The 16,412-nt window shown below is 49.3% G+C and overlaps 1 protein-coding gene and 1 long non-coding RNA gene across 2 annotated transcripts; both read left to right on the top strand.

The window, feature by feature from the left end:
- Positions 1–12,733: 12,733 nt before the first annotated feature.
- Positions 12,734–15,037, top strand: LOC132436561 (uncharacterized). Its single transcript, XR_009521810.1, has 2 exons — positions 12,734–12,885; positions 14,650–15,037. It is a non-coding gene; the product is annotated as an uncharacterized lncRNA (long non-coding RNA).
- Positions 13,637–15,037, top strand: CLDN5 (claudin 5). The gene has a single exon (XM_060029488.1). The coding sequence runs from the start codon at positions 13,767–13,769 to the stop codon at positions 14,421–14,423; it is 657 nt and encodes a 218-aa protein (XP_059885471.1). The 5' UTR covers positions 13,637–13,766; the 3' UTR covers positions 14,424–15,037.
- Positions 15,038–16,412: the final 1,375 nt, after the last annotated feature.

Here is a 16,412-nt window from a genome sequence, read left to right as displayed (position 1 = left end):
CCTCCATCTCTGGTAGTTGATGCTGACTATTGGCTGCCACATGTACCCAGTGCATGTGGACACTTTTCCCTCTGGCTCATGGGATGATGCTCATTCAACTTTTTGAGGTAACGGCAAACTATTTCCTGCAGTGGTTGTACCAACGTGTACCCTTGTCAGGTGTGTGAGAGGCCTGTTTCTTTGTCTCTACCCTGACACCCCAGGGGCACCAGGAGGCCTTTAACTGACCCCGCTTGGGTTCTCTCCTGGCAGGACCTGCCTTTCTCCCCCCTCAGCTACTTGGAGGAGGGTTCGTGTTTTCAGAGGTGTCTTGAAGAGAGCTCCTGGGAATGGAACTACCTCCTCATCTACCTCCTCCTGCCCCAGCCCGCCTCAGTGGGCCCTTTGGGGACAAAGTGGCACCCAGGGTGACAGCTGGAGGCTGCAGCCTCCTCCCCCAGCTGAGGCTCCTCGTCTGCACGCAGGGTTGGCTTTTCCCTCAGCCCTGGTTGGTCCCAGTGTCTCACTCTATCTCCTTCTTCTCTTCCACAAACTCCTAAAAGCCTCTCAAAATTCCTGGCCCACTGATGACATTCTTTATTGTTTCTGTATTGCCACGTGTTTATTAGCTCTCAAAGTCTTTACTGGTATGTGCAGTGGGACGCTCTGTAGGGGAGGGCGGGGGGACGGGGATGGGCTCTGTCTGCTCCCTTGAATCCCAACCTCGGCCTAGCATCTCTGACTCAGTTCCACCTTGCAGGCCCTGGCTTGTGGGCCCTCAGAACTCGGCATGTGGCAGGGATGGTCCCTTCCCCTGGGAATAGGAGGCTCTGGGTTCTGCTGAGTCTGTGGCCACCCAGCTGCAGGACCATACTTCACCCATCCTGGCAGCCAGACATGACCATGTGCCTGTTGGAATGGTGGCTTCTCTTACTTCTTAGCTCCATTCCCAGGAGCTCTCTTCAAGACACCAGCCAGCCAGAGCCCAGTTGCATGGGTCCCTCCTTGTCCTACTGTTGTCCTTCCATACCCCATGCCCTGCTGGTGTTTGTTACTGCTCTTGCCCATGGGCGCTTCTTTCCCAGAATGCCTGATCCCACTTTCGCCCTGGTGAACTCCTCTTTCCTCTAGACCTATGTAAGGGGCAGCTCCTCTCCACAGCCTCCAGCCTCCTGGGTAGGTGCTATGTCCCTCTGCTTGGCTCTTCTGCATCCCCATCCCTTGGTCTGTGGGGAATGAGAGCAGGAGGCACTGTCTGAGGCAACATCCTTGTTGTGGACATTTTTTGGGCCACCGTTTGCTGCAGGGAGGCCCAGCTGGGACATTCCCAGCTCATGCGTATTCAGTGAAAGTGTGAAAAGAAGGGGGTGTCTGCAGGGGGCAACCAGGGCAGCTGAGGGGTAAATTCACAGGCTCCAGGCCCTGCCAGCCTCCTGGGAAGGGCTGTGGGCTCTGAGCACCTCCCTGTGTCCTTGGTGCGGTCAGCCTGGGCCTGGATGTTCAGCTCTGACCCACTCCTTGTTTGGACCAGTGCTGGCCTGGATGCCAACTCCTGAGGGCTTGACTAAGCCAGCGTGAGCTTGAGATAGGATCTGAGGACTGGCTCCTGGGAGCAGCAGGGGTGCCGGCCTATGTTCACGGCCGCTTCCTGCCCTTGGCTTTCCACCTAGCAAGCTGGGTGCGGCCACTGCCTGAGGAGGCAAGAGGTGGGGGCATCCTCTGGGGTGGGCCCTGCACACCAGTACTGAGTGTTTGAAATAACCGCAGGGCACCAATAACAATAGCATGGGAGCTGGCAGCAGGTGACAGGTTAAACATTCTAAGGTTTCAGTGTTGTGGGGAGAAGGGCAAAGATATTAACTTTAGAGGTTATTACTTTTAGAAGGTGACTGCCTAAATAGGTCCAGAAGGTATAATTTCTGAAAAGGTAAAAAGGAATTAAGAAAAAGACAAAAGTTAATCCAGGGACTTCCCTGGTGGCACAGTGGTTAAGAATATGCCTGCCAGTGCAGGGAACACGGGTTTGAGCCCTGGTCCAGGAAGATCCCACATACCGCGGAGCAACTAAGCCCATATGCCACAACTACTGAAGCCCGCGCACCTAGAGTCTGTACTCCCGCGACAAGAGAAGCCACCGCAATGAGAAGCCCGCACATTGCAACCAAGAGTAAGTAGCCCTTGCTCGCCGCAACTAGAGAAAGCCCACGCACAGCAGCGAAGACCCAATGCATCCAAAAATAAATAGATAAATAAATTAATTAATTAAAATGTTAATCCAAAAGAAAACGGAAAGGAAGGAGGAGAGTGGGCAGGGGGAGCTGGACATAGGTGTTACAAATAAATACAAGCATACTTGTAATCACAAAAAATGTAAAGGGACCAAACACTCTAGCTAAAAAGATTGTCACATTGTATGAAAAATAACTCACGTTTCTGCAATTACAAGAAACCCTCCTAAAACAAAGAAACACAACATTGAAAGTCAAGGGAGAAAAGACTAACCAAGAGTGAACTTGTGGGTTATGTCAACATCAGGTGCAGTACAGTTTAAGGCAGAAAAGACCAAAGGTGGCTTGTGGGAAATACAAAAACAAAGCCAGGCTCTGGTAATATTCACAAGAAAAAGAGGAGGCACAAACAAAACACTAGGAAGGGAGATCTCACCATAGATGCCCCAGTAAGTGAACAGAAATATAAGAGGCTATTTATCAACCTCATGGCAACAAATTTGAAAACAGATGAAATGAGTCATTTCTTGGGAAAACAGTTTTCCAGAATGGAATCCAAAAGAAATTTTAAAAACCTGGATTGTCTTACAATTAAAGAAATGTAATCAGTGATTAAAAATCTGCCCCTCCCCTCACAAATGTTTTAAAAGCTTTGCAAGCGTTATTTACAGTAGCCAAGACATGGAAGCAGCATAAATGTCAATCAACAGATGAATGGATAAAGAAGATGTGGTACCTAGATACACGATGGAATACTACTCAGCCATAAAAAATAATGAAATAATGGCATTTGCAGAAACATGGATGGATATTATCATACTAAGTGAAGTAAGACAGAGAAAGACAAATACCATATGGTACCACTTATATGTGGTATCTAAAATACGATACAAATGAACTTATTCACAAAACAGAAACAGACTCACAGACATAGAAAACAAATTGATGGTTACCAAAGGGGAAAAGGGGTGGGGGAGGGATAAATTAGGAGTTTGGGATTAGTGGATATAAACTACTATACATAAACTAGATAAACAATGAGGTCCTACTGTATAGCACAGGGAACTATATTGAATATCCTGTAATAAACCATGGTGGAAAAAGAATATGAAAAAGATTATATATGTGTGTGTATCTAAATCACTTTGCTGTACACTAGCATTGTAAATCAACATTGTTAATCAACTATAATTCAATACAACATTGTGAATCAACTATAATTCAATTTTTAAAATGTTTTTAAACATGGAAAAAGAAATAAAAGGCTTTGCAAGCAAATTCTACCTTTCAAGAAACAGATGATTCCAATCTTGTACAAATTATTTTGGAGAATAGAAAAATAGGAAACTCGCACCTCATTTCTACAAGGCTGATATAACCTTGATATGCAAACTGAACAAGAGTAGAACAAGAATAAAATTACCAGTAAATCTCACTCATAAACACTGATGCAAACTGAAGCCAATAATGGATCCAAAAGATAATTTCTCATGGCCAAGTTGGGTTTATCTCAAAAATGCATGATTGGGTTTCCCTGGTGGCGCAGTGGTTAAGAATCCTCCTGCCAATGCAGGGGACATGGGTTCGAGCCCTGGTCCGGGAAGATCCCACATGCCGGGGAGCAGCTAAGCCCGTGCGCCACAACTACTGAGTCTGTGCTCTAGAACCCACGAGCCACAACTACTGAAGCCCGCATGCCTAGAGCCCATGCTCCGCAAAAAGAGAAACCACCGCAATGAGAAGCCTGTGCACCGCAACAAAGAGTAGCTCCTGCTCGCCACAACTAGAGAAAGCCTGCGTGCAGCAAAAAAGACCCAACACAGCCAAAAAAAAAAAGCATGATTGGTGTAACATTATAAAATTACTTGAAGTAAATCACCATATTAACAGATTGAAAGAGAAAAACCACAGAATTATTTCAATAGATGTAGCCAAAAAAAACCTGATGAAATTAAACTTTCGTAATAAAAAACAAAAATAGGAATTGAAGCTAATAAAGTACATCTACTAATATATAGTAGACAACATTAACAATGAAAGCATTCTCTGTGAGATCAGAAACTTTACATGATGCCCATGATGAAGGCTTCTATATGATGTGCTACTGGATATCCTAACCAGTGCAGTGAAATGAGAAAATGAAATAAAAATATGAAGAGTTAGAAAGAAAAACACACACTCATTATTTACACATGATAATGATAATCTCTGTGGAAACCCCAAAGGCATCTACAAATAAACTATTAGAATTAGATAAGGTTGCTGGATTTAAAGCAAAATTCATTTGCATTTCTATACAATAGCAAAAATCAGTTAGAAAATGCAATTTTAAAAAGATTTTAAAATAGCAACAAAAATATAAAGAATCCAGGAATAAATCTAATAAAAGAACTGCAACCTGGTAATATAGTAAAAATAGTATCTGTGGCACTTCTTATGGGCCATTACTACTCTAGGCATTTTAATCCATGAGCAAATATTTTCTCCCAGTGTGTACCTTTTCATCCTTTAAAAAGTGTCTTTTACAAAGCAAAAATTAATTTTGATAAGGTTAAATTGATGATTTTCTCCTTTTATGATCCTGCTTTTGGTGTCATGTCTATGTCCTGAAGACTTTCTTCCAAGTTATCTTCTAAAAGTTCTATAGTTTTACATTTTACATTTAAATCTAGGATTCATTTTGAGATTTTTGTTTAATGATGTGAGGTTTTGGTTGAGGTTGATGTTTTTTTCTATTGATATCTAATTGCTTTAGCGTATTTGTTGAAAAAATTATCTTTCCTCCATTGAGTTGTCTTTTTTGTGGTAAAATGTGCATCCCATAGAATTTAGCATTTCAGCCATTTTTACAATTCGGTGGCATTAAGTGTGTCATATTATTGTGCATCCATCACCACCATCCATCTTCAGAACATTTTCATTATCCCAAACTGAAACTCTGTACCCATTAAACAATAACTCCCCATCCCCTCCTCCTCCAGCCCCCTGGCACCCACTAGTCTACTTTCTGTCTCTATGAATTTGACTACTCTAGGAACTTCATGTTAGTGGAATCATACAGTACTTGTGCTTTTGTGTCTGGCTTATTTCACTTAACATAATGTCTTCAAGGTTGATCCATGTTGTAGCATGTGTTAGAATTTCCTTCCTATTTAAGGCTAATATTCCATTGTATGGATATACAACCTGTTTATCATTCATCCATCAGCGGATATTTGGGTTGTTTCCACCTTTTGGCTGTTGTGAATAATGCTGCTATGAATGTTGGTGTACAAATATCTGTTTCAGTCCCTGCTTTCAATTTTCTTTTGGATCATTGACTTGCTTTTGCATGCTTGTCAAAAATCAGTTGTACTCGTGTGGGGCTGTTTCTGGGTTCTCAGCACCATTGAACAATGTCTCTGTCCCCTGTAAGCAGTATTAATATCTATATAAGTTTTAAAATCAGATAGTGTGATCCTTCCCACTTTATTCTTCTTTTTCAGAATTGTTTTAGCTATTCTAATTCCTTTTCCTCTCCATATACATTTCAGAATAATCTAGTTTATACCTATAAAAAATCTTCCTGGGATTTTGAAGGGAAGTGCATTATTCACTATACATTATTATAATGAATAATGAATAAGTGCATTATTCATTATTCTTTATCACATAACGTCTTCCAATCCATGAATATGGAATGCCTCTCCGTTTATTTAGATGTTTTTTGATTCCTTTCATCAGTGTTTTATAGTTTTCAGCATATAACTCCTGTACATATTTTGTTAGATTTACATCTAAGTATTTTGGTATGCTACTTTGATTGATTTTTGCTTATTAAACTGATTTTGCATTCCTGGAATAAATCCCATTTGGTCATGTATTTTTTATATGTGTTGCTGGATTTGGTTTACTAGTATATTGTTAAGTTTTTTTGCATCTGTATTCACAGGCATTATTGGTTTTAGTTTTCTTGTGAAGTCTTTGTCTGACTTTGGATCAGGGCAGTTCTGGCCTCATAGAGTGAGTTAGGAAGTGTGCCGCCCTCTTCTATTTTTTTGTAAGAGTTTAAGATTGATTGGTATTAGTTTTTCTTTACTTTAAACATTTGGTATAGTTTACCAGTGAGGCCATCTGGTCCTGGACTTTTCTTTGTTGGAAATCTTTAAAATTACTAACTCAATCTCTTTACTTGTTATAGATCTATTCAGATTTATTTCTTCTTAAGTCATGTTTGGTAGTTTTTGTTTGTAGGAATTTGCCCATTTCATCTTGGTTATCTACTTTGTTGGCATACAATTGTTCATTGTATTCCCTTAAAATCACTTTTACTGTTAGTGAGATATTGTTAGCGATACCTCTTCTTTCATTTCTGATTTTAGTAACGTTTTTAAGGTCAGTTTAGGTAAAAGCATGTTAATATTGTTGAGTTTTTAAAGAAGCAACTTTTACTTTCACTGATATTGAGGGTTTTTTGTGGCTCAGGATATGGTCTATCTGGTATAGGTTCTCTGGGCACATGAAAAGAATGTGTATTCTGCTGTTGTTGGGTAGTGTTATATAAATTTTGATTAGATCCTGTTGTTTGATGGTGTTGTTGAGTTATATCTTCTTGGTGATTTTTTGTCTATTTATTCTCTCAGTTGTTGAGAGAAGAGTGTTGAAGCCTCAACTATAATTGTCAATTTGTCTATTTCTGCATTCAATTTTATGAGGTTTTGCTTCCCATATTTTGCAGCTCTGTCCCTTGGTGTGTACACATTTAGGATTGCTATGCCTTCTTGGTGGATTGGCCCTTTTATCATTATGTAGTGTCTCTGTCCCTGGTAATTTTCTTAATGAAGTGTACTTTATCTGATATTAATATAGCCACTGCTCTATTTATTTGATTAGTGTTTGCATAGTATATCTTTTTCTATACTTTTGCTTTCAGCCTACATATGTCATTCAATTTGAACTGAGTTTCTTTTAAATAGCATATATTTGGGTAATTTTTTTGGTGCACTCTACCAACCTTTGTTGTTTAACTGCTGTATTTAGACCACTTACATTTAATGTAATTATTGATATGGTAAGGTTTAAGTCTGCCACTTTGTTTTCTGTGTATTCTCTTTCTCTCTGTTTCTCTGTTTCCCTTTTCCTGCCTTCCTGTGGCTTACTTGAACATCTTTCAGAGTTCTGTTTGAATTATCTATAGTGTTTTTCAGTGTATCTCTTTGTAAAGTTTTTAGTGGTTGCTCTAGGATTACACTTTATACAGATAACTCATCAAAGTCTACTGATGTCAACACTTTACCAGTTGGAATGAAGTATAGAAACCTTACCTCCCTTTATGTCCCATTACCCTTTCCTATTTATAATACAATTATCTTAGATATTTCCTCTACACACCCTGAGAACCACTTTAGGCAGTGTAATCATTTTTGCTCCAACCATCAAACATAAGTTAGAAAACTCAAAAGGAGAAGGAAAGTCTCCTTCTTCTGTATTTACCAACATTTTGCTTGTCATATTCTTTCTTCCTTTTTGATGTCCAAAGATTCCTCCTTTTATCGTTTCCTTTCTGTTTAAATAACATCCTTTAGCCCTTCTTTTAGTGTACATCTGCTGGTGACATTCTCTTAGTTTTCCTTCATCTGAGAATATATTTATTTCCACTTCATCCCTGAAGAATATATTCACTAGATACAGAATTCTGGGTTGACATTTTCTTTTCCTTCTAGTGCTTAAAAAAATGTGCTACGTTCTCTGGTCTCCATGGTTTCTGATGAGAAATTCTGTCATTTGTTTTGTTTTTCCCGTATTGGTGAGATGTCCTTATTTTCTGGCTCCTTTCAGTATTTTTCTTTGTCTTTGGTTTTCAAAAGTTTAATTACAATGTGTCTTGGTGTGGATTTCTTAGGATTTATTCTGTTTGGAGTTCTGGCAACATCTTGAATCTGTATGTTTTTTCTTTTCTTCTTCCTAAACTTAGGAAATTTCCAGTTATTATTTCTTTGGGTACTTTTTTATCCCCAGCCTTTTTCTTCTCTTCTTTTGGTACTCCAATGACATAGATGTCAGACCTTTTGTTATGATCCCACATTTCCTGAAGTTCTGTTCTTTTTTTTTTTTATATCTTGTTCAGATGGAATAATCCTATTGTCCTATCTTTAATTTTTTTTTTTTTTTTTTGCGGTACGCGGGCCTCTCACTGTTGTGGCCTCTCCCATTGCGGAGCACAGGCTCCGGACACGCAGGCTCAGCCGCCATGGCTCACGGGCCCAGCTGCTCCGCGGCATGTGGGATCTTCCCGGACCGGGGCACGAACCCGCGTCCCCTGCATTGGCAGGTGGACTCTCAACCACTGCGCCACCAGGGAAGCCCCCATCTTTAAATTTATTGATTCTTTCCTATGCCCTCCCCCGCTTTTTGCTCTTGAGCAAAACTCTATCTGCAGTTGGTCCTATTCATCTTGGTCAGAATCAGAAACCCTCTTTGACATGAGGAGACAGAGAAGAAAACTATAAGAAATCATAACTTAATTTGTATTTTCTGTATATAGAAAGACTTTTTGATGGCTAAAGATAAAGATTGAAATCTCATAGGGAAAACCTTAATAGATTTGAATACTCAAAAATTCAAACTTCTATAACATTTTGAAAAAAATTGTTAATAGGTTAAGTAGGAAACAGCAAAAAGTATATGCCATATATATGATAGCAAGTAATGTTTCTAACATATAAAGTGAGAAAACACCAAGGCTCTATGTGGATACATAGACAGTTCACCAAAGAGAAAATAAAAATGAGCAGTATTAATTGGAAAAAACTTTAACTTCATTACTTGTGAAGAAATGCCAATTAAAGTAAGGTGCCATCTTCTACCTATCCAATTAGTAAACTTTAAAAACTGTGACTACCTAGAGCTAATGACAGGCAGTGAAAATGCGTACTCAGATAAGGCGTCTAAGGGACACACCCTCTAGGGTGTGAGCCAGAAATGCTACTTTGAGGAGTTTTTCCTGAGGAAATTACCCGAAATACCAAGGCTCATGAATAATGCCATTCATAGCAGCATTATTTATAATAGAAAATTATCACTTATGAAACTATGTCTTGAGGGATGGTTGCATAATTACCAGGATGATCATCCCCGTAAATGTTAATCCAGCATCCACCTTGAGCCAGGAATTGCTGTCCACTAAGCTCCTTGGCAGCCCTTTGATGTTGAGCCCATTACCATCCCCATTTTACGGAACCTTGGAACAGATTGCCTTGGTCACCACCCACTCTCAGGAGTCAGGGAGATAGATGATTCCATCCTGGCTCTCCAGCTCCCAAGGCAGTTAGAAACAATGATAATCATGAGGGTGTTTTTTAACAGAGTAGGGACATGTTTACAATATGATGCTAAATGAAAAAGGAGGATCCAGAATGACTCTACTGATTTTAAGTGGAAGTATAAAATTGTTGCAAAATGCAGCATGCAGAGAAGGACTGAATCTGTGAAGGGACAGGTGGGGGAGAGAAGGTGGACAGAGAGGCCACAGAGGCAGTGCAGATATGAGGGGTGGAGGGTGTGGGGTGAGGGCTGCCTTGGGCTCCTTGGGCCACTATTGCCATTACACAGAGCCTTTGCTGGCCTCCAGGAAATCACACAGAGACCACCATCTGGTGCGATCCATGAGGGCACAGGGGTCTACAAGACCCTGGGTTTCTTGTCAACCAGAGCCCTCTGCCCCCCACACTCCCCTACCACTGGGGAAGGTTAAGCAACAGTGCCCTCCTGTTCTGCCAGCCAGCCAGTGGTGCCCGCTCTGAGGACCAAACTGACATCAGATGAGCTGTGAAGGTCAAGGGAGCCAGGGAGGCTGTCTCAGGAACCTGGAGGGCGCTCAGGAATGGCAGCAGAGGACTCAGGATTGATGACTGCCTCCCCTTCAACCTTGCAGTCTCCACCACGGAGGGCTTTGCATCAATGGTGGGACAAAGGCAAGGAGAGCCCAGTTCCCTCATCTGAACTGTGAACTCACCAGCTCTTTGTCAAAGGGTACTCTGGGCATCGGCACAGGCACCCATGCCCCTCCCACGCAGGGCGCCTTGGGCCCCAGGGCAGGCCTGGCGATGTTGGAGGAGCTGCCTCTGGGGCACCGGTTGCACCAAGAAAGGGCACAGGCAGTGCTCTGTGCTCAGAGGCTCCACAAACAGCTGCTACCCTGAGGAAAACATCCTTAACTATTTCAAAGCCAAAAGACAGAAGGGACATTATTTCTCACTTCCCCCAAAATGAAATCCATTAACTAGGAGCTTCCCAAATCCCAGTCCTCAGAAATCTGGAGCCTAAATTTAGATTGTCCCTGGAAGGTCACCGGATCACCGTGGTGCAGGGTCAGCTGGCAGCTGCTCAAGATAAACTGATTTCTGCCGACTCAGGCCTTTCCCCCACACAATTAATGAGATCCTGCCGCACTTCCCCTGGGAAAGCAGAACAATAGCAGCAGATGAGCAGGTGGCCTTGGCTGGCGTGCTGGCCCAAGAGCCCCTCGCCAGAAATCAGGGATCCACACCCTGCCCAGCCTGGACCCTTGGCCTGCAGGCCTGCGCCCACCACGTCACCCCAGCCCCGCCGGTCTCCTGCCCTTTCCCGCCTCTGGGCTCTTGTGTGGAACTTCTTCCTCGTTTTGGGCTGAACTATCACCGCCTCAGAGAGGCCTTCATCACTTGGTGTCACTCTGCCATCTCTTTCCCTCACAGCCAAGGGCATACCTGAAAGCCCTTCCCAGTCCCTGGTTGAGGGCAGGAGCCCCCTGGGTGTTCTACCCGGACACGATGCTCTGTGTATAGTAGGTGGCCAGGAGATTCTAGAGAGTGGAAGGAAGGGCAGGCAAGTCTTCACGCCCCCGCAGGTCGGGGCTGGGCCTCTCTGTGGCAGCTCTGATTCAACTGCGGCCAGGCCTACAACCAACACAGTGGTGTCGGGGTAGAAATCAGATTGTGAGAGGTGGGGACTGAGGCCCTTCTACCAAGTCCCCAAGATACTGTGAGGCTGTCCCCAAAGAGACATGGACTCACAGGGGCTGCTCCAGGGTGCCAGGCCAGGATGGGCCCAAAGTGGCAGAGAGAGGGAGGCAGGTGGGCAGGCAAATGGGGAGAACCTTGTGCTGGCTGCAGCTCTGAGGTGCTGGAGGAGTGGCAGGTGGCCAGAGGTCAGCATGGGTCACAGGCAGCCCCCTGTCCAGGACAGATGCATGAAGACGGCCACTGTGCTGGGGCTCGTTCCTGGATACTGGTGGGATCAACCAGCGAGCAGACGGGCAGCTCCAGCTTGGGCCTCGAGAGCAAGGCTGAGGGATGGGAGCAGGAAGGCATCCAAGAGGAAGTGACCTTGGTAACACAACCTAGTAGATGCAGGCCCTGCCCAAGGGATACATACTGCAAGCAGAAGAGGCGTGGGTGTAGACAGACCAGTCTGAGGGCCCAGAGGGAGGCAAGTCTGAATGGAACGTGGAGTATGCTGCTGGACTGGCCAGACCCAGTGCAGCTGGCCCATGTCACCTGGGCCGCTCCCAGGAGTCAGTGCTTCGTCCATGGGCAGTGCGGGCCACAGAGGGTTTCAGGCAGAGTGTGACCCAGGAGCAGGGCCTGCTGCGATGCCCAGCTGCCCTGAGGAGAACAGCCCCAGTGGCCAAGGGTGGGGCCTGGACGGCCTGAGGAGGCCACAGCAGTTGACCCGGGAAGACAGCAGCGTGGAGTGTCATGGGGGGACCCTGGGCAAGGTCCTTGGACTTGGGCCACAGGGAAGTGGGATTGAAAGGGTGGGTGGGTGGTAGGGCTGGGCCCCCTGGAGTGGATGGGGGAGGGGACGTCCAGAAAGGTCTGCAACAGGAGGGAAGCAGCGAGTGAGGGGTGTCTGGGAGGAGGCAGTGGTCCTTGGAGCTCCATCTATGCAGGAAGTGAGGGGGCTGGAGTGAAAGAAGGGGTAAAATTGTCCTCCCAATCCCACAGGGCCCAGCAAACTTGCCTTGGGTGCCTCCCGTGCTGGACGACAGGGTATTATCTCAGCCACCTGAGGAGAAGGAACCAGGCCCAGGAAGGACCGATCTGTTGAGGCGCCCAGGCTTTGGCCAGCCTCAAAGGCAGGCCTTCTCTGGGGAGGCCCTGCTAGCAGTCAGGCACCTGGGACCTGAGGAAGGAGTGGGGGTCCTGGTAGCCCCACTCCAGGGCAGAATACAGACTTTGCTTTAGACAGAGGGGCTGACAGGGAGTGGGGAGGGGGCTGCCAGAAAGGGACTAGTGCCCCTACCTGAGCCTCAGGGGGCCCCACTGTCCATCCCAGTGGGCCTTGGAGAAATGGCTGGGCCATTGTGCAGAAGAATGCCCGGAAATCCCTCGCCTCCCGCCTCCAGCGAGGATGGGGGCTCTTCCTCCCAGTCAGGAAACTCCATGTTGGCTTCCGGAGGGTGGCCTGGGGGCTGGGGTGCCAGGGTAGCACTGCAGCTGGTGGGAAGGCAGAGTACAGCCCCTGCGTTTCTCTCTCTGTCTCTTGTCTGAGGCCTGCAGCAGGGAGTAGGTGGCAGAGCCTGGGGCCACGGGCTGCTCCTGGGAGGACTGCCTGTATGCTGGGTCACTGGGGATTTACTGACGCGGTGTCGCCTCAGCTGGGCCTCAAAGGATGGGGGATGGGCAGCATCTCCGGAAGAGGAGCAGTCAGTGCAAAGGTTGGGAAGTATGGGAAGCCCCGGCAGCAGGGGCAGAGTGGGGGTCTCCGGAGGCCACGGGAAGGCCCCGTTCTTTCTGCTTCGTGCTGGAGCCGCAAGCCCCAGGGACGTGGTGGCGCTGGGCAGGGCCTTGGACGAAGCAGGAACCCCGGCCTGACCCGCACAGGCCTTCCTGGCTTCTCGGCCTGTGAGGGAGACAGTGTCAGCACTCGAAGGGCCACAGTGGTCGGGGTGCAGAGAAGGGGGCTGTGTTGGGCTTAGACTCCAGGGAGAGCTTCCTGGAGGAACAGGCCGAGCTGTGTTTGGCTAACCCGGGGGCCCTCGGCGCAGTGGCTCCCGCCGACCGGGGCCAGGGAAGAGTGGAGCTGGCCTGGGAGGTAGGGACCAACTGGCTCGTTCGAGGATGTGTCGGGGAAATCGGTGCAGACCCAGGGTCATGCAACTCCTGAAACGGCGAGGTGGGGGCGCACAGGGAGGTAGTTCGTGGAGCGTGGTCAGCTTGGAACGGGCTCTGCAGCGATTAGGACAACGGCGGATGAGGGTCCGGGGCCGCCACCGGATGCCCCGCGGTTCCCCGCGCCGCCCGCCTCCCGCCGCCCGCCACCCGCTACCCCCACGCGCAGTTGTTTTCCTAACTCCTGCTGCCGGGGGCGCCTGCGATTGGCTGCGGGCGGATGGTCTGGGCGTGGATTGGCTGCTCAGGGTGGGGGGCTGGGCCCGCGGGTCATAGTCCGCCCCCCGAACCTTCAAATGGGAAGCCCCCCTAGAGGCGCCAGCAGACCCGAGGCTGTGCTGTGGTGCCGCTGGGCCCGGGATCGGAGGGAGTAAGCTGTGCGCGCCCGGAGGCCCCGGGCCGTCGGGCGCCCGTCTTGTCTCCAGCCATGGGGTCGGCGGCGCTGGAGATTCTCGGCCTGGTGTTGTGCCTGGTGGGCTGGGTGGGCCTGATCCTGGCGTGCGGGCTGCCCATGTGGCAGGTGACCGCTTTCCTGGACCACAACATCGTGACGGCGCAGACCACCTGGAAGGGGCTGTGGATGTCGTGCGTGGTGCAGAGCACAGGGCACATGCAGTGCAAGGTGTACGACTCGGTGCTGGCGCTGAGCACAGAGGTGCAGGCGGCGCGGGCGCTCACCGTGGGCGCCGTGCTCCTGGCGCTTGTCGCGCTCTTTGTGACCCTGGCGGGCGCGCAGTGCACCACCTGCGTGGCCCCCGGCCCGGGTAAGGCACGCGTGGCCCTCACGGGCGGCGCGCTTTACGCGCTCTGCGGGCTGCTGGCACTCGTGCCGCTCTGCTGGTTCGCCAACATCGTGGTCCGGGAGTTCTACGACCCGACCGTGCCCATGTCGCAGAAGTACGAGCTGGGCGCCGCGCTTTACATCGGCTGGGCCGCCTCGGCGCTGCTCATGTGCGGCGGCGGCCTCGTGTGCTGCGGCGCCTGGGTCTGCGCCGGCCGCCCCGACTTCGGCTTCCCGGTCAAGTACTCGGCGCCGCGGCGGCCTACGGCCAGCGGCGACTACGACAAGAAGAACTATGTTTGAGTGCGCTTGCGCGGCAGGGCCGCGAGCGGGAGGACCGGCCAGGGGAGCCCCGCATGGACGGCGGCCTCCGCGGCGCACAGGCTCTGCGGAACTCTGGGTCCTGCGCACGGACCGGACTCTGTCCGCAGCCCGTCCTCTCCGGCCTCCTAGCCGGCCCCGGGCTGCGCCCTGCCCCGCAAGGCGACGCGCACTTGGGAAGACTCGCTCTGTTTCTTTTTGTGTGCAGTGCTGGCTCCGACGTGGGTAGGGCGCGCGTTCCTTCGGCCGTGTGGGCACTGGACTGGAGATGCCGCTCCCTCTCTGACCGTCAGGGTCTTGGATGCCACCCACTCCCTAGTGGCTCCTGCTGATTCCAGAGGGGCAGACCGAGAGCCCAGGGGCCCCAGCCTCGGCTGCCGGAGGGACGTTTATAACTGGCCTTCACTCCATCAGCAGGCTGGCCTCCGGGTGGGGGCAAGAGACTTAGTCTGGACCTCCCTGTCTCACCCCTGCAGCTCGCCAGGCAAGGCTTACGGGAACCGGATCCTGGGTGTGGGGCTGGGGCCCTGCCCTCCTTCACAGCTTGGGGGGTTGGGGTAAGAGTCCGCTTAGTAAATGGTTTGGATACCCTCCCACCTGTGTCCTGTTCTTTGTCCAGTCACCGCCTGTGCTTTGCAGCCCCCATTCATCCACCTACCCACCAAATTCTCCCCAAAAACCTCCTGGGGGGACCTTCCAGGGCTGGCCTCTGGGATCCCGAAGATCCCATGGCCATTTCTCAGGTCCCTCCTGCCATCTGGTCACCTTCCCGTTGGGTGGGAAACAGCCACAGCTCACTGCAACCCAGGGAGGTGAGATATGTAGTCAGAAGGGCCACTGCTGAGCCATAGAGCCTGGGGGTGGGGGTGGAGAGTAGGGGCTGTGATGCAGACCCCAGCAGAAGATGCAGGTTGACCCTAGCCAGTGTGTGTGGGTCTTGGGATGCAGGTAGGGCTAAGGGTGGGCTGCCAGGCTACTGGCTTTGCCTAGAAGAGGCTGGTCCCCAGGAACCACCGGACGGGCGTTTTCCACCTGCCCTCCCAGGGTTTGGCCATCTCTGGGTCGCCTCACATGGCTAGACATCTATACAACACTGACTCCGTCCTTTCTGCCAATAGTGCAGTGGGAACAGGGGCAAATCCAGGATGTGTGCTGGGCTCCAGCAGAGCTGGCTGCAGGTTGAGAAGTGCGTTGCCATGGGGAGGAGGCACCCGCGGCCGGCTGCCCAGATTCAGCTTCAGCCCCTCCATCCTAGCTCTCTGCACAGGGCCTGTGCCCATCTTGGTGGTCTGGCGGCCAGCCCAGACTTAGGCCAACCATCAGCACCTCTGTGTCAACCCCTGCTGGGAGCACCATGTGACCTTCCTCCTTTGGGTGGGATTCCTGGAGGGCAAAGCAGACTAGAGCTGTCACAGCCACCAAGAACTCATTGCTTCCAGGGCAGAAGAGAACAGTGGACAGGATCAGGGGCTGCTGGGAGGAGTTCCAAGCCCAGCCAGTGCAGAGGGCTTGGCAAATGCCCCCAAACTCCACCCTGAGGGCCATGTCCAGAAATGCCTGGGCCGGGTCCAATGGCAAGGAGTCTCCCAGGCCTGGCCAGGTTCCTCATTGTAGGGAGGGGCAGAACCCAAGGACAGGCTCAGGGCAGCTACTGTGAACATGGCCCTGAATCCCAGAACTTCCAGGGAGGCTGAACTATCTGGGGGCCTTAGCTCCCAACAGTGGGATGACTATAGAGAGATGGGCCCCATGGCACAGAGGTCCTTAGCCTTTATGGCAGCCCTGCCTGAGCCTAACCTAGAACAGCTCCCAAGCGAGCAAGTGTGTGATCATGGAGCCTTGGCTCTTGGTACGGTAGGAACAAGGTCCTTCCACTTCTGCTCTGGCCACAGGGTCCAGGCAGTGTCGGGTACAGGCTGTCTGGCCCAGGTGCAGGCCTAAGGCTGCCTCCTCCACAGCCCAGAGCTCTCT

The sequence above is a fragment of the Delphinus delphis genome, chromosome 13 (assembly GCF_949987515.2).
Source record: "Delphinus delphis chromosome 13, mDelDel1.2, whole genome shotgun sequence".
Lineage (NCBI taxonomy): Eukaryota > Metazoa > Chordata > Mammalia > Artiodactyla > Delphinidae > Delphinus > Delphinus delphis.
Note: the sequence above shows the minus strand (reverse complement) of the source record. Positions and strands in the feature narration are given on the sequence as shown.

Coding starts and splice junctions, on each gene's coding strand:
- CLDN5 (XM_060029488.1), top strand. CDS start 13,767: ATGGGGTCGGCGGCGCTGGAGATTCTCGGCCTGGTGTTGTGCCTGGTG.